Source organism: Colobus angolensis, unplaced genomic scaffold, assembly GCF_000951035.1.
Source record: "Colobus angolensis palliatus isolate OR3802 unplaced genomic scaffold, Cang.pa_1.0 Scaffold38, whole genome shotgun sequence".
Taxonomy (NCBI): domain Eukaryota; kingdom Metazoa; phylum Chordata; class Mammalia; order Primates; family Cercopithecidae; genus Colobus; species Colobus angolensis.
The window spans coordinates 7,735,321-7,755,950 of record NW_012117154.1 but is presented as its reverse complement, the minus strand read 5'-3'; the positions used below and the strand labels follow the sequence as shown (position 1 = coordinate 7,755,950).

Genomic DNA, 20,630 nt, shown 5'->3' with positions numbered 1-20,630 from the left:
TTGAGGCAGAGTTTCCCTCTTGTTGCCCAGGCTGGATCTCGGCTCAACGCAACCTCCGCCTCCCAGATTCAAGCGATTCTCCTGCCTCAGCCTACCCAGTAGCTGAGATTACAGGCATGCGCCACCACGCCAGGTTAATTTTGTATTTTTAGTAGAGACGGAGTTTCTCCAAGTTGGTCAGGCTGGTCTTGAACTCCCGACCTAGGGTGATTTGCCCGCCTTGGCCTCCCCAAGTGCTGGGATTACAGGCGTAAGCCACCACTACCCGGCACTGTTTTTCTTTCCGTTCACAGCATGGATGGTCAGCGTGAAGATCCCAGCTGTTCAGATCCTAGCTGGAATTCTTCCATTAAAAAAATCTATTTGTTAGGCATGGGTTGGTTCACAGAGGAATGGCTGGATAAGTGCTGGCTTTTTCTCCCCAATTTACCCATTTTCAACCCAATAATGCAGGTTTTTGAAATAATGTGGTCACTGCTGGAGGATGTTCACAGGGACACACTGGGTTCTGCAGACACACCTGACGATCCAGCCCACAGCTGTCACTTTCCCCACTGTCGCGTCGTCCATCACTAGGACTTTACTGCCAATCCCTGAAAGATAGTGGGGAACTAGGATAACAGACATGGGACGTTACCAGTTACAACCAAAGATGAGCTTGGCACATTTGACCGTCCTTGTTCCTGCTCCTCTGTGCCTGGCCCTCTTCAGGCTTCTCAGCTCCTGGGGAACGGCCAGCTAGGGAGCATCAGCTGGTGGGAGTGATGGGGTTGTGGGATGGTGCAAAAAAACTCCAAGGGCCACCCAGAAAGGAAATGCCGAATGCAGACTCTCACTGAGTCGGTGCGGCAGCCAGGACCCTCTCTCTACCAAGTGTGCAGGAGGTGCCCCTGGCCTGGAGCTCACGGACCCCACTGCAGAGCCACAGCTCCAGTTGTCCCGGGGCGACTACTCAGGTGACCGTTACCATGCACATGTGATACAGAAAAGGGTGAGGTGAGAAGGGGGAAAGCTGGAAATTGTGCATTGGGCAGGTGATAGCTAAGGATTCTCTCCACTCTAGGTCACACAGAGATTGTGCAGCCACAGAACACCCAGTGGCACCAGGGCCTGAGCTCCTCCCTTCTACGAAGATCTCTGGTCTGCAGGCCTCCGAGCACAGCACTGTGGGCCACAAGGCACCACCTGTCATACTAATCTCCGCTCTCTAGCACATGGCCTCATACCACCCCTGGAAGGCCGGCAGGCAGATACCAGCTCCACTTCCCAGTCCCAGATAAGCAAAGAAGCCAGGTACCACCCAGGGTCTCGTGGGCCACACCTCTGGTGAGGGACAGGCTGGGCCTGGCAGACAGCACTGGCAGTCGGTGAAGCGCCCACCACACTGGGTCGGCCTCAGGTCCTGACCCTGGAGGCTGCTGTTACTGAGCTGTGGGGACCACGATGCCCTGTCATGATGGAGGCCCAAGCCACTTTCATGATGACCGTTCCCAGGGGCACTGCAGAGGGGAGGAGCTGTCCCCTCCTCCGTGTGGCTCACGCAGAGCTGGTGCAGGTCTGAGCGAGTTCACCAAGACAGGCCAATCCCAGCCCCAGACTCCAAAGCGTCCCCGAGAGGTCAGGGAGAGGCTCTATGCCCGACCCCAAGGATACAGGTCACAGGGCAGGGCCCCCGCTGGACAGCAGGACCACCCTGCTCTGCCAGCCTGTTTCCCCAGGACAGAAGCCCTGGTGGGCAGGCAGGCAGGTCTTGAGCCCCCACAAGACACCAGGATACAACATAACCCTTTTTAATCTGAAGCATAGACTTAATCCTCACGTTAGAAAACCCCCCCTTTTTTATCCCTAAGTTGTTTATCAAACCTTTATATTAAAGATATAAATAAGTCTCACATAAAGTTCATGTGAATCCCTCTTTGACAGGCATTTTCAATGTTCATCACTGTTCACATGGCCCCGCTCCTGGCGCCGGGTACCAGTGTGTGCCAGCCCCTGGCATGACCCGTCGGCTCGCTGTCCCGATGGGCTACACATTTGCACAGGAAAAGCAAGTCACTACCACCAGCGACAGTATTTCAGCTGCTCTCTGGACCCTCCTCTTTGCTGGCCCAGGTGGCACAAGGGTCCCATCTCCCTGGCAGGTCTTGGCCAGCACAATCCAGCGCTGCAACTGGCTGGCTCTAGGCCAGCATCCCTTCTTCTGAGTCTCTGCCTCCTCCTCCGAGCAGGTGCAGGCTGTCGTCTTCAGATGCTGCTTCCTCCTCCTCACTTCCCAGAGGCTCTAGGGAGCGTTTCGTGCCCCGCTGCTTGGAAACTGCTAGTGCGTACTGCATGTTATAGCGGTTCCAGCTGCAGCTGTCAATCACACAGAGGGACGGGTCAGCTGCAGCTGTCAATCACACACAGGGACGGGTCAGCTGCAGCTGTCAATCACACACAGGGACGGGTCAGCTGCAGCTGTCAATCACACACAGGGACGGGTCAGCTGCAGCTGTCAATCACACACAGGGAGGGGTCAACTGCAGCTGTCAATCACACACAGGGAGGGGTCAGCTGCAGCTGTCAATCACACACAGGGCGGGGTCAGTGCCAGCAACACCCAGGCCCTGGCCTGGCCTGCACCCAACCACCTCCTCTGCCACCCTTGAGAAAAGCAGCAGGGGCTGGACATGCCGGTCCCTCCACCCCAGCAGCTGTTTGTTTCCTCCTTTCCCTGCCCCAACAATCTGGTTCTGCCCCATCCAGCCCTGGGGCAGCAAAGGCCTTCAAGGACCCAAGGACCCAACTGTAACATCCCATCCCTTTGGGCCCATCCTGGCAGCTCAGCCCTTCCACTGGGCCCAATCTAGACAGCTTCACCAGCAAGTTCCACCAAACACTTAGGAAGAGACCGCTGCAGAGCTATGCGTGTTCTGGAGCGAGAGGGGAGGAAGGCACGCTCTCAATCAGTTAATTTCCTGAGTTAACAGAATAAAGGAGAAAACTGACGCCACCATCACTTTACATAGAAAAGCACCTTGTAAAGGAGAACTGAAAGGTAAATGGATGAGAAAGGAAGGAAGGCAGCGCCCTGCCGCATCTGCAGGTCACAGGATCCTCTATGCAGGACTCTTGCCGACAGCCAATGGCAGCCCTACAGACTGGCAGTAAACGCCTAGACAAGAGGTCCAAGGAACAATGTGCTTACATGAACTCTAAAAGCATCCCATAAGAGGGAATAAATCTAAAGGAGCTTGGCCGGGTGTGGTGGCTCACACCTATAATCCCAGCACTTTGTTTGAGAGGCAGAGGCAGGCAAATCACCTGAGGTCAGGAGTTTAAGACCAGCCTGGTCAACATGGTGAAACCCCGTCTCTACTAAAAATACAAACATTAGCTGGGCGTGGTAGCACGCATCTGTAATCATAGCTACTTGAGAGGCTGAGGCAGAATTGCTTGAACCTGGGAGGTGGAGGTTGCAATATGCCGAGATCATGCTACTGCACTCCAGCCTGGGCAACGGAGAGAGACTTTGTCTCAAAAAAAAAAAAAAACAAAAAAAAATTTTAAAAAGAAATAAAGGAGCTAGACAGCCCTCCTCCTCCTCCTCGAGAGCTCTGTGCAAAGTCCAGGACATCTCAGCCAAGGGAAGGCCTGGCACCAAAATCGTGGATCAGGGCGCATCCCAGCCTTCTGTAGGGAACCCAGAACACGAGGGGAGGAAAGGCTCGACCTAGACTCTGGGACGCGTTCCAAAGACTGAGACACTTCAAGCACAGATGGGAGGGCCGCATGAACCCACAAGGTCCACACTCAGGCCTCAGCCCCTGAACCCTGGACACAGCAACTCGCAGACACGGCAGAGAACAGACCTTTCAGAAACGCAGCTGGGAAACCTGGCAACTGACTGGCAACAGAGGGAGCTATCCCTCACGTGGCTACTCTGCGGCCTGCCTAGTTCAGGCTCTGCTGGACCTTCAGGGAGGGTGAACTGCTAGGGACAAAAAAGGCACAAACCACAAAGAAATGACAGAAGAGGCGGGCACCCCTGCAGAGTGAGCACTGCGGAGGGCCGGGCCCTGTCCTAGGCCGGTGGATGAATCCTCGCAGCAGCAGCACCCTTTTCCAGGGGAGCCATGGCTCAGGGCAGCCACACCTCCAGGACTCCAGGCCGCCCAGCCTCCCAGTCCTGGGACCACCCCCACTGCTTGTGCAGGTGACCTGCAAATCCAGGAAAGGCTGCCCGATCCTACGAATGTGACAATCCCTCCAAGAGCCTGGAGGATTGCGGCTGCACCTGGAGCGTGCCACCAGCAGCCTGTCTGCCTGCCACAGTGCTCGCTGCTTTCCATTCAGTGCCAGGCCATGTCTCAAGCAGGGTGGCCGGGCAGGTGCAGTTCACCCGCCGGTGAGAAGACAAGCCTCCAGCACTGGTTCCTTTTGTCCTCAAATCAGATGACATAAGGAGCAGCGTGGACCAGCAGGGGACCATGCACCCCTGCCCACCCCCAGGCCCTGCACCCGCACGTACAGTTTCGACAGGTCGTCCAGGTGCCGCTGGATGCTCTTCTGGAGGAACTGAATGACAGGCAGCAGCGTCCCGGCTCTGAAAGGGAGACTCCCTAAGCGTGCGGAGCTCACCCATGCTGTGGGTACAGTGGGCTCGCTTCATGCTGCATTTGCATGTCAACGTTCCCTTTTATCCAGCAGGAGAAGCTGGTCCAGTGACCTGAGCCACAGAGGAACTGCAGGGGAGACCCTCTACCTGGACTTCAGCTTCTGTCCATGCAACATGAGCAGTTTGTGAGTCCAGAGGAGGTAGAATTCCAGGTGGCGAGACACTTCAAAGGAGGAAGCTAAAAACTCCAGCACTTTCTCCACATACAGTTCAGGAAGGGAGGAGGTGACCACTTCAACTGCAAAAGGAGAAAAAAACATGCTTATTCTGCCAACAACTCAAACCAGGGCAAAAGAGGACGACCCCTGGTGCCCGACACCAAAGCCCTGACTCACTCTCGTCCCTGGGCACCGCCTCCAGAGCCTCCTGCACCAGTTTGCTCTCGTTGAGCCGGAGGGCCATAAGGATGGCCCTGGTGAAGTCCTGCTGGCGCAGTGCCTCGCGCACCCTCCCAGGGGTGACGCTGGTGTCCAGCTCAAATGGGTCAAAAAGCACACGGGCGTCCAGGGAGTAGATGAGGAGTCCCTCCGTGGTGGTGGCTGCCCAGCAGCGCCCTGGGCAATTACACAGTGCTTTCTTAAAAATCTAAGTTCATTCCTCCCAACTTTTTTTTTAAAGAAACAGTATTAAGTACATTCTCCTGGGACAAAGTACAAAAGTCAACAGGAACCGGGACGTCTGCCTTCAGCCCCCACCCCCCAACTCCCCTGGGAAGGACTAAATGGATCATCCCAGAAGTTACTCTCCCAGGGACTCGATGCACATATAACAAATATGTACACGCACGCGCCCTCCTCTCCCGACACCGGGAGCCAGCTAAGTCTTCTGTCAAGCTCAGGCGTCTTGCGCTCCGCAGGCCCTGTGGTCTCTGCTGCACCTACTCAGTGCCGCATGGTGCACTAGAGATAGCCAGACAGGATCCGCCAACGAAGACAACGCCCAGTAAAATGTCCAAGTAAAACATCAATGACCAAAGCTGGTGGCCAGCCAGACACTCAGTCTAGGCTGGAGCGTGCTTGCCAATAACCTTGCTCCTGGCTCCTCTGTGTGGAGACCGTGTGTACCGCCAGGCTCCACAGGCCTGGGGCATAGACCCTCCTCCCCACCGTGAGAGGATGGGGCGGTGTGGAAGAGACGGGCTTTCCATGGTGGCAGAGCCGCCCCAGCCAGGCAGCATGGCCAGGGCACTCGGGGAGCTGCTAGGGCAAGGGCATGCCAGGCCTGCCATGTTTCAAAGCTCAGGGCATCTGAGGTTGGAGCCATCACAGCTGTCTATCTTCAGAGACAACAGCCATCTTGTGGCCTGCAGGGTTTGCAGGGCCATGTTCTTACCCAGGAGCATAGGACACAGACCAGAGCCTGCAGGCGCACCATGGTGGCCAGCCTCGCCCCGGCACAGATGCCCCAGTGCCCACCGGCACCCACAGCCCATGGCTTGGTGCTCACCAGTGGGAGAGAAGCGGAGTGAGGTCACCCTGATCTCAGGTTTGAAGTGCCGAGAACTCATGTCACCTGGGGAAAAAGAACCAAAAGTGGTCACTGAGCAGCACATCCAGGTTGCTCTCCCCACGACACAGGTCATCCTGCAGCCCCCGGCTGGCTGGGGGTGCCGTGGGAACCCCATCAAGAGCAGCAGCCTCTGCTCATTGGGCCCTGCACAAAGTGGAGGCATAAGCAGCCCTTCCCTCTCTGCAGCTGTGGCAGGTGGGCCTGTGCTGGGGCCGCAGAGGCTGTTCCAGGTGAGCTGCCAAAAAGATGGACCAGCCCCTGCTCCCAGAAAAGCTGGCCCAGCCAGCAGACCGCGGGTCCCACCCAGAAAAGGGCCCCGGCCCAGCTCAGGAGTGGGTCTGCTGCACTCAACATGGTACCCTGGGCCTGCATATGGAAGCACTCAGGGTTTCTGGCTGGCACGTGTCCCATCAGGATGGTCTACCTGGGACTCGGGCAGTCCCAGGTCTTCTAGAGCACCTGGCTCTCTGTCGGGCACACAAGGCCTCACACCAGAATGCTCCGTGTGCTGTGCAGCAGATGGGGCACCCAGTCCCAAGAGCAAATGCATGGGTCCCGCCAGGGCAGGGAGGCCGTGTGCAGCAACACGTGGGCAGCTTCTCCTGCCACAGGGGCTGACGGCACCAACACCAACCCACTGGGCCTTCGACACCCTCAGTGTCCAGCAAACGCCACCAGTGACTGCACGAGGGCGCAGTCACCCAGGCACGTGTGGCAGGCAGATGCAGCAGGAACCTCTGCTCACCTTTCCTGACGCCTGGCAGTGGTATCGCGACTCCATCCTCCTGCCCAGCGTCCTGATCAATTAGTGCCAGGTTGCCAAACTCTGTCATTTTTCTTCGGTTCAAAAATTCCTAGAACAGAAAAGCAGTGGAAGCCTTGCTTTTGACAGCCCGGCCGCCTGGCCCTCCTCTCCCACCTTGCTCTTTGACCCCAACACCAGACCGGCCTCAGCCCATCTAGCAGGAGGACAGGGAGAGAGCCCTGCAGCGTCCCAGGGACCTTCCTGCAGAGCTAGCTGCAGACAGGGTGGGCGTGGAGGCTGTGCAGGGGGGCAGTGAGAGGCTGTGGAGGGGGAATGGACTGAGGTCTACATGCCAACATTGCTGCCACCACAAGGGCTGGGGCTCACAGCGAGGATGGCCATCTGCTCCCTCATGAAAAGGCCAAGGACACTTTCCCCCAGAAACACTTAGGGAGGCAGTGGACAGGTGAACCCAACAGCCACACCCCTGCTTAGAGGTTTCCAGGGCTCCCTCACATCCTGAGGTCCTGCGGGAGCCAGCATGTGAATGGGACCTGGGCCAAGGGCTGTGCTGAGGGGGGGAGAGCAGGCACCAGTGGGAACAGTGAGGGCAGAGCCCTCTACTCGGGATCCCAGGCAGGAAGCCAGCGGGCAGGGCCTGCCAGCACCCTTTTCATTCACTCCTTCCCCGACAGGTGTCCGTGTCTCCCAAGCCAGCGTGTGCTGGGCACTGTCCCCCGCAGCCCCAGCCTCACAGCAACTGGCCCCGGCAGGGTCATCCACAACAGGTGTCCCCAACCCCTGGTTCCGGCCCATGGCCTGTTAGGAAAGGGGCTGCACAGCAGGAGGTGAGTGGTTGGCAGGTGGGTGAAGCTTCATCTGAAGTTACAGCTGTTCCCCATTGTTCACGTTACCACTCGAGCTCCGCCTCTGACAGATCAGCAGCAGCATCAGATTCTCACTGGAGCGCAAACCCTACTGTGAAGCACGCGTGTGAGGGATCTAGGTTGCACCCTCCTTCTGAGATCTCATGCCTGGTGATCTTGATCTGAGGTGAAACAGTTTCATCCCAAAACCAATCCACCCAACCCTGTCTGTGGAAAAACTGCCTTCCACGAAACTGGTCCCAAATGCCAAAAGGGTTGGGGACCACGGCTCCACACACAGCTGAAGGAGGCACAGGGCTCCATGGCAGGGCTCTGCTGGGGCAGGTGAGGGGCCCGTGCATAGATATAGGACAAGTGTCACCACTGTGCCCAAGACCCCGAGGAGCCAGGAGTGCAGAAGGCAGGAGCCTGACGCATTCCACCTGCACTGGAAGCAACATCCATCCAGCCCTGTGCTGCCAGCTCACCTCCATGGCGTCCAGAGACAGGTTGCAAGAGATCTCGAACCTCTTCATGAGAATCTGCTCGCGGACGTGGTAGATGCACACGAACTTGGACATACCTCCCGCCAGGATGCTCTGGCCGTCTGCAGAGTAGCACAGGGTGGTGAAGGCCCTGGGTGGAGAGGAGACACGGACTCAGGGTGGCCACCGCAGAAACCTCAGCATATGGCTTCTAAAAGCCAACTTTAGGCCGGCATGGTGGCTCCTGCCTGTTTTTTTTGAGACGGAGTCTCTTGCTCTGTCGCCCGGGCTGGAGTGCAGTGGCCGGATCTCAGCTCACTGCAAGCTCCGCCTGCCGGGTTCACGCCATTCTCCTGCCTCGGCCTCCCAAGTGGCTTGGATTACAGGCGCCCGCCACCTCGCCCGGCTAGTTTTTTTGTATTTTTTAGTAGAGACAGGGTTTCACCGTGTTCGCCAGGATGGTCTCGATCTCCTGACCTCGTGATCCGCCCGTCTCGGCCTCCCAAAGTGCTGGGATTACAGGCTTGAGCCACCGCGCCCGGCCAGGCTCCTGCCTGTTACACCTCAGTACTTTGAGACGCTGAGTTGGGAAGACTGCTTGAGTCCAGGAGTTCAAGACGAGCCTGGGCAATATAGCGAGATCCTGTTTCTACAAAAAATAAAATTAGCTGGGTGTGGCAGCACATGCCTATAGTCCCAGCTACTCAGGAGGCTGATGTGGGAGGATCACTTGAGCCCAGGAGTTAGAGGCTGCAGTGAGCCATGATCACACTCCTGTACTCTAGCCTGGGTGACAGAGCAAGACCCCGTCTCAAAAATGAAAAATCAAAATAAATAAAACAAAAACCAACCTTAGGAAATAGAGGAGATCCTGCACCAGCCCTTCAGGAAGCAAACAGCCTCAGCAACTTTCACCAAGGCTCGCTGCCTCAATTCACGTGAGACTTTTAAAACCCACAGTGTCCAATGGCACTGTCGCCTGGTTCCACTCTGAGCCAGCACCACCCTTAAATGCTTCGGTTTCCCGAGAGTCAGTGTCTTTTTCACAAAAGGAACAAGAGGCTCAAGGAACGGTGTTCCCTGCTGAGGTCAGCACACAACAGTGGCCAGCTGGCCTCCGCCCTAGGCAGCCTACTCTCAATCACGTCTGCTCAGTCCTGCAGAAACCAGAAACCAGCCCTTACCGCCTCGCTCAACAGGCGCCTAGGGGTGGGCAAGGTCCCTTAGCTATGACAGTAGAGAACAAAGAACAACAGAAAAAATGAGCGAACTGCGCGTCATCAGAACTAAGAGTGCCACCAAAATGGTAGAAGAGACAGTTCCCAAAGTGGAACAAGTATCTGCACATCGGGCATCACAGAAACCCCTAAAATCAACAAACAAAAAACCAAACAACCCAATTCAAAAGCAGGCAAGAGACCTGAACAGACATTTCTCCAAACAAGACTTACAAATGGCCAAGCCGCAGGTGAAAAATGCTGAATGTCATTAGAGAAACTACAACCAGAACTGCGATGAGATACGAATTCACATCCACCAGAACAGCTCTCATTAAAAAAAAAAAAAATAAAGCAATAAGTGCTGGTGAGGAGGTGGAGAAGCCAGAAGCCAACAGCGTCCTCATGAGAATGGCAACCGTGCAGCTCCTCCAAGCCGGAAACACTACCACCAGCACCCAGCAGTTCCACACTCAGGGCGAACCCACGAGGACTGCACACAGGCGTTCGTACCACTTCCGAGATAGGGTTGCTACTTCTTTCTGGAGGAAGACCCTCTGCTGAACAGGCTTCCCAGCTCCTGGGACACAGGTCCAGGCCCCAAAGCTACACCACCCCGGGTGCACCCCACAGATCCTCCCCCTTCTCCTAAGCCTGACTACCATCCAGGTGAGCCTCACAGCCCAGCCAGGACCCCAAGCAGGCAATTCGGTCAGTGCTGTGCTGGCCCGACTCCTTGACACAAGGGGACACCACGTCTTCACCATCCATGTAGCACTCTCCAGCCAGCCAGGTGAGGTGACTGAGGACCTGCATTTTTACTCTGGGGGGGGTGCTTTTGTTTGTTTTGTTTTTGAGACAGGGTCTTGCTCTAGCACCCAGGCTGGAGTGCAATGGCACGACACCATCCTCACTACAGCCTTGACCTCCCGGGTTCAAGCAATCCTCCTGCCTCAGCTTCCCGACTAGCTAGGACCACAGACATGTGCCACCACAACTGGCTAATTTTTGTATTTTTTGTAGAGATGGCATTCTGCCATATAGCCCAGGCTGGTCTCAAACTCCTGGGCTCAAGCAATCCACCTGCCTCAGTCTCCCCAAGTGCTGGGTCTCCGGCCTGAGCTCAGGCACCCAGCTACTCTCCCCTCTGCACACCAGGACGATGCTGTAATTCAGGATCAAGGTTTGGAAGTGGATGTAGGCTCTCAGCTGAACAAGTTTATGTTCAGCAAATCCAGACGTCCTCCTGTGCTGGAGGCTGAGTGAGCCCAGAAGTTAAGGAGGACACGGCCTCTCCCCAGAGGGCTCAGGACCACCTGCCTCCATCCACAGGGACTCAGCCGTCTCAGGAACGAAGGACAAGGCCAAAAATGGAGAAGCTGCAGGAGCCCGGTGGCTGGCTGGGGTCTCAAATCAGGAGGCCCGACGTCGACACTCACTTCCCCTTGGCCGCGTGCTTGGCTGTAATCTTGTCCAGCTCCTTCCTGCCGGTCTTGAGGTCATGCCTGCCCTCAATGGAGCCTGTCTGCACCGCGTTCTCGGGGTCCCAGAAGGTGATCTGTGAGTTCAGCGTAGCCACAGCCAGCTCCGCACCATCAGGGCGAAAAGTCACAGCCAGAGCTAAACAGAGATGCCAAGTGAGGCCCAACGAAGGCCCCAGTCTCCCACAGGCAGGCCATCAACCACCCTCAGCTGGAGACCAGGCCATTCCCTGGCACCCCTAAGAGACCAGCGCCTGTTGGGTCTGGTACACAAGAATCTCCTCCCAGGAGAAGCTCCAACCCAGCTGGGTGAGGGAACAGCTCAGCACCAGTGAACAGCACCAGGCGGTCCAGCTGGGGCTGCAGGACCCACGAAGGCTGATGCAGGGGGCGCTGGGGAGGCGAGGCTGACAGGTGAGTAATGGTGGTTACTGAGGGCGGCTGGACAGACTAGAATACAGAGCCTCTGCAAAGAAGCCACGTGACACGAAAACCCTGGCCAATGCCAGGCCGGGGGGGTGGGGTGAGGCAGCAGGAAGCAGGGAGAGCCAGGCTCCTGGGATGGCAGACTCTGTCCACACCCGAACATGGATGGGCTGGGTCTTTGTGAGCCATGTGGTCTTTCAACGCCGCCGCTGAGGTGTTGACAGCCACAGACCATATGAACACAGGAGGCCATGGACGCCTCTAGTACACCCTCGTCAGAAAGACAGGCAGTGGCCTGAGGCCAGTATGCACATCCCTGGGCAGTCACACCTGGCGTCTGGGCCCACCTACGGCCCCCTTATTCTTCTCCCAGTCTGCAGATCCCAGCACGGGCCCCCTCCAGCGTCTGGGCCCCACCACGGTCCGTGTCCTTCTCGCAGTGACACCCCTCTCCTGCCTGGCGCCCAGCGAGCGGGAGCACGAGGACTCGTGGAAGTCACGCTGGCCCTACCTGCCAATCTGCTGTCTCCTAGGTACTGCCAACCTCAAGGGCTGCCACACCAGCAGATCTGGGTTAAGAACCACGCCCTGCTTCCCACCAGAAAGTTCACACCAAACCCACAACCAGGAACAAGGCAGCGGGTATGAGAGCATGCCGCTGGTCCCCAGGCCACTGCTCCTGCTTGCTGCCTCGTGCTCACCATCAGAGGTCAGGGCGAGCGTCTCCTTGGTCCTCCAGCTGTCAAACATGTCCCACAGGCGCACCGTCTTGTCCCAGGAGGCACTGGCCAGGATGGACTTCATTGGGTTAAAACACAGACCACTGATGGGCCCTTCATGTCCGGACAAAACCTACCGTAGACCAAGGAGGTGGGAAAAGTGGAGCTGGGGGCTGAGGTGGCTCTCTGGGCAGGTCTGGGCCAGGGGCATGGGCCCTCGGAGTGTAACCTCAGCTCCCTGAGCTCCTCTCCCAGGAGACAGGAGGGCCCCTCCCGAGCCCCAGCCCAGCCCCTCAGGGTGCTTACGTCAAGGAGCCTGCCTGTCTGCATGGACCACACAAAAATCTCAAATGAGTCCTGCGCCCCTGCAGAGACGATCTCGCCGCTCGCATCCACCGCCACGCAGGAGAACTGGGTGGGGCGTGGAGAGGTGAAGGTGCGGAAGTTTCGGTACCTGCAGAGAAGAGGCAAGGTCAGCGTCACATGCCAGGGTCCCCTGCCCCAGCAGCTGCGCTGCAGCCTCACCCTCCTCCTTCACCTCTGCGTGGGGAAGCCTGCCCCGAGCCAACCCGGAGCAAACGCATCACCTGTGAAGGTCAAAGGCTCGCACGGTCCCGTCCATGGATGAGGTCACCACAACGTAGCCGGTGGCAGTAAAGGTCACACCGGTCACCCCACTGGAGTGCTCCGTGAAAGTGACGAAGCAGAAGCCGCTGAGGGTGTTCCACACCTTGACCTGCGGCAGGACAGGAGGGGCAGGGGCAGACCACAACCCTGTGTGCCACAGCTTCGGCCAGGATCCCTGTCCCCATGCCACCCCATCTAAGATGCTTGCCCCTGTACTGCCCCATCCCTGAAACCCTACCCGTAATATTCCATCCCTGAGACCCCCAGCTGTGACTGACACCCCATCCCTGAGACCCCCACACACGACTGATACCCCGTCTGAGGCCCCCACACATGACTGACACCCCATCCCTGAGACCCCCGCATGTGACGCCATATCCTGAGAGCCTTGCCCCTGTGCCCACAGCTGCCCTGGCTCACCCAGCCTCCCCCACAGGCCCAAGGCTGTGCTGAGTGGGTGGTGAGTGGGCCATCTACCCCAGTCTCTTCCTGTCACCTCCAGGAGGAGCCCATTTAAGGCCCAGATGTCCCGCGGTGGCACTGCACACACCAGAACCCTGTGGATGCTGGCCGGATGCCAGCTGCCGGTACCATGGACCCACCCTCGGCCACGTACTGGAACCCCTTAGATGCTGGCTGGATGCCAGCTGCTGGCACCACAGACCCACTCTTGGCCACGTAGCTACCACCGTGCAGGAGACCAAGTCAGAAAGGGGAGAGAAGGACACCCAACTCTCTCCATTCACATTTTTGTATGTTTTTAAACGCCTAGTGAGCTCATGAGCCTGGGTGAACCTGTGAACTCCAACCCCACCGTCAGGGCCCAGCCACAGGGGCACAGCCCCACAGACCACTGCATCCTCAGAACCCCCAAGCACAGAGGCCAACAGGACGGGGACAGGAGCCTACCTTGCCGTCATCCCCGCCAGTCACGATGTACTGTCCGTCGGGCGAGTAGGCCAGGGTCACCATGCTGTTGAAGTGGCCCTGCTGCTTGAGCACGTAGGACTCACTCTGCCACTCCCACACCAGCAGCTGGCCCAGGCCTGTGCACATGGGGGGAGCTGGGGTACCCGGCTCAGGCCCATCCCAGGTCAGACTGGCTCGGCCCACCTTCCCACTTGGCACAGGCCTGAGAAAGCTGCCAGGCAGGGGGCGAAACGCACAGACCCCCAAGAACAGACCGGGACCACTGCCCGATGCTGCAGCTCTACCAGCCAGTGAAGGACCCCACCTGTGCAACCCAGTGGCTGCAGGTCACAACTGAGACGGGGCTATGACCCCCACACCCTTGAGCAAGAGGGCTTAAGACAGAGAGATGTTTGAGGAGGACCAACCCTGGGCGGCAGCTGGAGAAGAGGGCACCCCTGAAAGGCAGCTGGGGGAGGGCAGGGCACCCCCAGTGGGCGGCTGTTGAGCAGGCCTGTAGCTGGGCAGCAGCAGTCCCTAATGGGGAGTCCATCTCTACCACCCGGGCTGGGGACAAACCTGAACAGCCAAAAGCAATCCAGTCCCCCGAGCTATTGATGGCCACTGAGGCGATGCTCTGATCTGAGATGCTGTAGAGAATGGGCCTGTAAGTGGGAGGCCAGCCTGCCTGGGCTGAAACCCCAGTGCCCACTCAGGGCAGCCCCACACACCAGACTCTATCCCTGTGTGTCAAGTTTACCCCACCCACTCATCAGACTCCAACAATTCACTTCAGTTCAAGTATCAGAGGGCTGGATGCAGAGGCTCATGCCTGTCATTCCAGCACGTCAGGAGGCAGAGGCAAGGACTGCTTGAACCCACGAGTTCAAGACCAGCCTGGGAAAACCCAGCAAGACCCCATCTCTACAAAAAATTTAAAAACTAACCGGGAGTGGTGGCGCACACTTGCGGTCCCACCTCCTCAGGAGGCTGAAGTGGGAGGATCATTTGAAACCGGGAGGCAGAGGTTGCAGTGAACCAAGTTCGCGCCACTGCACTCCAGCCTGGGCGACAGAGCAGGACTGTCTCAAGGAAAAGAATCAGAGAAGGCCCAGAGAGGTGGCCAGGGTTCAAAAACTTGCAACTTCAGAATTTTATGAGCATGGTATTTTTGTTTTCCGTGTCTCACAGATGAAGAAAAGCAGAGGCAAAAACTCAAAAGGCCGTTGACTGACCCGAGACCAATGCTGCTGACTGCCGGGGTGGGGTGGCAACACAGTCGCACCGACCAGCACCAGCAGCCGCGCAGGTTTCGGGCTGGCGTCCTGTGGCCTGAGCTGGCACTCCAAGTGGCTCTGCAGCCCCCAACTCTAAGGGCAGGCTCGGCTGGGCCCTCAGATTCAGGGCCAGTAAGTGCACGAAAACCACACCCCACCGTGAGCAAAGGCTTACCTCAGGGAGTGGATGAGGTTAAATTCTGGCAGCTCATGAAGATGGAAGATTCCAGAAGCAAAGCCAGTGACCAAGAGATGAGACTTCTTGTGAAATGCTGCAGCTGTCAGGTTGTTAAAATCTCCTTCTTTATTGAAGAAGTACCTGAATTGACAAGACAGAAGAGTTGTGAGGAGGAGCGCAGAGCCAGGCTGCCACCCCAGCTCGCTCTGGGCTCCAGGACACAGGCCACAGATCCAGGGAGGAGGTCCCAGACCTGCCCTCGCCCTCTCCATCCCAGGCCCTGAAGCTGCCGGCCTCCATCCCAAGCTCGGGACCCCAAGGGAACCTCACACAGTGTCTCCACTGTCGCCAGCTGGCCCCACAGCAGAATTGGTGGTGCATCCAGAGGCAGCAGTGCCCACGGGAGGCAGAGGAGGTGCGTGCGGGAGGTGCGGCATGGCCGCTGGGCACACCCAAATCCCACCACCCCCTGCTGCTTCCTCCTCTAAGGAACCCTCAGTCCCCATCAACAGATGAAGGTGGCCTTGATGGCGCCTCCGCCCTCAAAACCTCCCCGAGCCACAGTGTAGCTCAGCCCTGCTCCTTCCCTCTTCTTTCTGGCTCCCGTCCCTCCTGAACAAGTGACAGGGACCACTGGCTGCCAATGCAGGAGGCCCTGCCTTCTCATCCTTTGCGCTGACAGCCCGCAGTCCCTGCCCAGCACGCACACTGTCTTCCTGGATCTGCCTGGAACCTCTCTTCCTCGGGGCGGGGTTGGGGGGCCCATCGGCCCTTCCTCTTCCTCCAGTCCCCGCTCAAGTCTTGACTCCAGCACAATAACCCCAAGTCCTCGCAGGCACTGACCCACCCGTGGACACTGACCCACTTGGACCTGGTCTGGCCGCCCTCCAACTCCGCTGCCCTTGACAAAGCACCCTCCTCCCACTGAGGTCCAGCCGGCCCTCCCCGCTCCTCAGACCCAGGACTCTCATGGCCACAACTCCCACCTACCTGTCGGACCCCAACACACTCCAAACGCAGCCTGCTCTGGCCGCCTGGCTCCCTCCACAGGCAGGGCCTCGTGTGGAAGCCTTCCCTGCCCAGGGACCCCAACTGCCGCCCACCTCTGCATGCAGCCACCTCATCACTGCACCTCTCCTCCCCGGCGGAGAGGAGGGCTCACAAGGGCAGGCAGTGTGTCTCAGTGCCAAGTTCAGAGCCCTGCACACAGCCGGTGTTAAGTAACTGCACCAAGGAGGGGCTCAGGCTGAGACACCCGGGTGACGGAGACACCACAGCTGTGGGCAACTCTGCCTTCATGGGATCCCGACCAGCCTCCCCCACAGTCCAGATGCAGGACCCCCGACTCAGGGCCGCGTCTCTGCCAGGGCTCCGGGCACAGCTAAGGCCGTCCCATGGGCAGGCTGCGGGGCCGGGCTCAGTCTCCTCTCGTCTAGGGGACTGAGTTAAGACATGGGGCTGCACAGCCCAGCTCAGTGCCCAAAAAAGCACCAAGCACCACCCACCAGCAGGCCCTGAAGCAGGACTCAGACCACCCGCTGCACCCACTCATAGCCCGGCCTCTCCCTCCAGCCTTGCCAAATGCTCTCCCAGCGTCTCCCTGCAAGAGGCCAAGGGACTATCGCCCACGCCAAACTCCACAGGAGCTGGTGGGGCCACAGACAACTCCCAACCCCCTTAGGGCCCAAGGTGCTGTATTCCCGTCACAGAGTAACCACACACCTCCCTGCCCCCATGTACCCCACCCAACTGCCCTCTGCCCTGCCCTGGGCACACAGGCAGCTCAGAAAGCTGAAGCAGGGACCGTGATTAAGGGGCAGGGTCAACACCCAAGCACTCAAGGGTGCTCAAACCGGGCCCTGAGACGTGGGCCTGCTCTCTGGACCTCCCACTCCTCAGCCCTGAGGACCTCACATCCAGATCCCTCTGAGGGCAAGAGATCCCCACAGGAGTGCCCCACCACAGCCCACCGCACCCTCGGAGACCTACTTGGCCAGCCGTGAGTACTTCACTTTTCCTGTCTTCTCCTCCTCGGCTGGAGTGGCTTTTCCCCGGATGGTGGTCTCTCTGTCCCCCTCCTGGTCTTCCTCCTCCTCTTCTTCCTCCCGCTGCAACAGGTCTGCTTTCCAGCCCGCAGGGGGCTTCAGCCGCAGGCCCTCGGGGGGCGTGTCACACTGCCACACGCACAGCACTCCATCCTGGCTCAGTGAGTACAGCTGCAAGGGAAAGCACAGAGTCACCCCAGCCCCAGCTACACTGGCCCAGTTGCCACAACCTGACACCTCCCTCCAGCTCAGATCCAGGGATCAGCGGCACCGAAGGCCCCTCTGAACTCTGAGAACAATTTTCAATGGGCTCCAACAGCTGCCGTTGGTCCCTAGATGCCCCCAGGCCACATGGGAACAGCCTGGAGGAACCGAAGGAAGAGGCCACCTGCAGCCTGGGGTCGCCCTGAACTAGCCGCTTTTGACCACCGTCAGGCTAGGGAACTTGGCAAAGGGACGTACGTCCAGGCTGTTGGATTCAAAGAAGCAGGCCACGATGGCATCCTTATGTCCCCCCAGTGCATAGTAGATGAGGTTGTCCCAGCGCTCAGCTCCGAACACCCAGGTGGACATGTCTTTGCTCCCAACCACAAAGCACCTGGAAAAGAGGGAGATGGCACCTCCTCAGGGCGCGGCCACCACAAAGCAGCCAGGTGCACGCTCCAGAGGGCCTCACGGAGACCGCTACAGCCCCACGTGGTCTCAGAGTGAGCCGTGAAGCCTCCAGGCACAGGAAGACACCCTGGCACAGCCCCTGCCCTGTGTGCCTTCCTCACGCCTCCCAGACGCTGCCCGAGCCAACCGCAGCATTCCCTGTTTCCGGGACAAACAGGTGAAAGGGCGATGCAGGGGCAGGAGGCTCAGTCACAGCACGTACTTCAGAGCCACGAAGACTCGACCAGTCACCCAGCCAGTCCCGATGGTGCAGGCGGCGCCCAGCCCCAAAGGAGGCCAAGATGCCATTGCAGAATGAAGCTGCAGGGCCCAAGCAGGGGGACCCATCCAAAGGGCCTCTCTCAGGCCTCGTTCCCCGAATGCCTCCGAGGCCGCACCTGGAGTCATCCGTCCAGTCGATGCAGGTGGTCTCATCGTAGGGCCCAAAATAGGTTTTGTCCAGAACGAAGGCGTTGAACTCCCGCTTCTTCCCAGGCGCATGATACATCTGGGCAATGTTGCCCTTCGTGACAACAAACTTCCTACAGAAGGAATGCGGACACAGTTGGTGTTCAAGAGCAGCAATGGCCCTAAGGCCCCTGTGGAGTCTCAGTCTGTGCCCACCTGTGCCTTCCAGAGTCCCGCCTCCTGCAGGATGGAGGCCCAGGAGCAGAGGAAGTGGAATTCAGGGAAGAAATAGCCCTGGAGGGAGGGCAGCCTGGCTGCACCAAGTCTTCTGCTCCAGAAAAGGGGGTCACTGATGCCAGAGATTGGGCCGTGCGCCCAACATCACAACCCGGGCCCAGGGAAAAGAGCTGGGCAGTGGGCCTCGCCATCGGCACACACGGCTGACCCTCTCCTACCCCCTCCTGTCCCCAGCCGCCCCCCCTTACCTGCCATTGGGGGAGAAGGACACGCTGTGCACAGAGCCCTTGAAGTGGAAGTGGTGCAGCACAGACCTGCAGACCAGGCTGACGAGCAGCGCATCGCCCCCTGCAGGACGCCAGAGGTGACCACCGCGCAGCTACCCCAGGGCCACCCAGATACACAGCGTGGGAAAAACCGAAAGGTCTTTCTCATGTCCACCGTGAGGCATCAGCACTGAGAATGCCCAAGGCCACGAGGCCCTGCACTGCCACAGGTGATGCCACAGACACAGCCTGCAGCAGGGATGCAGCCTCACTCATGACACCCTCATCCCCAACCCCCACCAGCACCCCGACACGGACGCCACTGGGGACTGGATCATTTCAGACCCGCACAGCCCTGAGTCCTCCTCACTGGTCCCTTCAGTCCCCGCCCACATCAAGGGCGAATACCTTCATCGACGATGATAGCCAGGCGGCCATCCGGGGACAGCCCCACGCACTTGACGTTGTACCGAGTGGCCAGGGGCAGCGTGTCAGATTTGTTGCTGAAAAAGACAAAAACCACGGTGTGCTGTTGGTCCTCAAGTCACACGAGGGAGACAGGCCAAGCCTGGCCCAGGACCAGCGGCCCACTCTCCCCAAGCAGCACCTCCAATCTCACTGCACCGTGTGCCAGAGCTCATCTGAGGATACCCCCCACTCCTGAAAAAGAAATGACACTGTCGGCCGGGTGCATTGGCTCACGCCTATAATCCCAGTGCTTTGGGATGCCGAGGCAGGCATATCACAAGGTAAGGAGTTTGAGACCAGCATGGCCAACATGGTGAAACCCTGTCTCTACTAAAAAAACAAAAATCGGCCGGGCGTGGTGGCTCATGCCTGTAATCCCAGCACTTTGGGAGGCCGAGGCGGGCAGATCACGAGGTCAGGAGATCAAGACCATCCTGGCCAACACGGTGAAACCCATCTCTACTAAAAATACAAAAAATTAGCCGGGCGTGGTGGCGGGCGCCTGGAGTCCCAGCTATTCAGGAGGCTGAGGCAGGAGAATGGCGTAAATCCAGGAGGCAGAGCTTGCAGTGAGCCGAGGTTACGCCACTGCACTGCAGCCTGGGCGATAGAGGGAGACTCCGTCTCAAAAAAAAAAAAAACCCCAAAAATTAGCTGGGTGTGGTGGCGGGTGCCTGTAATAACCAGCTACTCAGGGGGCTGAGGCAGGAGAATCGCTTGAACCTTGGAGGCGGAGGTTGCAGCGAGCCGGGACTGCACCACTGCACTCCAGCCTAGGCAACAGAGCAAGACTCTGTCTCAAAAAAAAAAAGAAAAAGAAATTGGATACATCAATTCTGCTTCCAGGATGGTACAATGAGAGGATTATTCCGCCTCAGTGTGACATTAGAATACAGAAGCAAGCTAAACGCCCAACAGGAATTAACTGCCATGACAGCGCACCCATGTAACACTGTTACTGGAAAAATGGAAAGTAAGTGGGTACAGGAGCTCCTCGGAGATGCTGCAGATAACGCTTATACTGCAATCGAGCGAGGCACACAGGTTCTGGCTTCCCCATAGCCGAGCTGTGCTTACACCATACCGTAAACAGTATGGCGCGGTCTACTAGTGTGTGCTGTACTCTGTAAGTGTGTGCTGTGCTCTATTCGTGTGCATTGTAGTCTGTTCGTGTGTACTGTCGTCTAAGTGTGTACTTTAGTCTATTGGTGTGCGCTGCAGTCTACTCATGTGTGCTGTAATCTATCAGTGTTAGCATTCTGTCTAAAGCAACAACATGCACCCCTTAATTTAAAAACACTTTACTGCTAAAAAATGCTAATGATCATCTGAGCCTTCAGTGAGTCTTCATCTTTTTGCTGGTAGACAGCCGGCCTCGATGTGGATGGCTGCTGACCAGGCACAGAGGTGGTTGCTGAAAATGGGGTGGCCATTGCCAATTCCTAAAACAAGACAA

At 58.0% G+C, this 20,630-nt stretch overlaps 1 protein-coding gene across 1 annotated transcript in view; it reads right to left on the bottom strand.

The window, feature by feature from the left end:
* Positions 1–1,774: 1,774 nt before the first annotated feature.
* PWP2 (PWP2 periodic tryptophan protein homolog (yeast)) overlaps positions 1,775–20,630 on the bottom strand; it is a 23,796-nt gene continuing 4,940 nt past the window's right edge. Inside the window, exons 3-21 of the mRNA XM_011954129.1 lie at positions 19,115–19,209; positions 18,689–18,788; positions 18,194–18,337; positions 17,604–17,739; positions 17,086–17,312; positions 15,094–15,237; positions 14,221–14,291; positions 13,642–13,778; positions 12,693–12,841; positions 12,412–12,559; positions 12,088–12,238; positions 10,919–11,099; positions 8,266–8,413; positions 6,912–7,020; positions 6,104–6,169; positions 4,993–5,211; positions 4,745–4,895; positions 4,511–4,585; positions 1,775–2,355 (exon numbers count right to left, since the gene is read on the bottom strand). Of these exons, the coding sequence (XP_011809519.1) occupies positions 2,181–2,355; positions 4,511–4,585; positions 4,745–4,895; positions 4,993–5,211; positions 6,104–6,169; positions 6,912–7,020; positions 8,266–8,413; positions 10,919–11,099; positions 12,088–12,238; positions 12,412–12,559; positions 12,693–12,841; positions 13,642–13,778; positions 14,221–14,291; positions 15,094–15,237; positions 17,086–17,312; positions 17,604–17,739; positions 18,194–18,337; positions 18,689–18,788; positions 19,115–19,209 (2,626 nt within the window). The 3' untranslated portion in view covers positions 1,775–2,180. The remainder of the gene's footprint in view (positions 2,356–4,510; positions 4,586–4,744; positions 4,896–4,992; positions 5,212–6,103; positions 6,170–6,911; positions 7,021–8,265; positions 8,414–10,918; positions 11,100–12,087; positions 12,239–12,411; positions 12,560–12,692; positions 12,842–13,641; positions 13,779–14,220; positions 14,292–15,093; positions 15,238–17,085; positions 17,313–17,603; positions 17,740–18,193; positions 18,338–18,688; positions 18,789–19,114; positions 19,210–20,630) is intronic.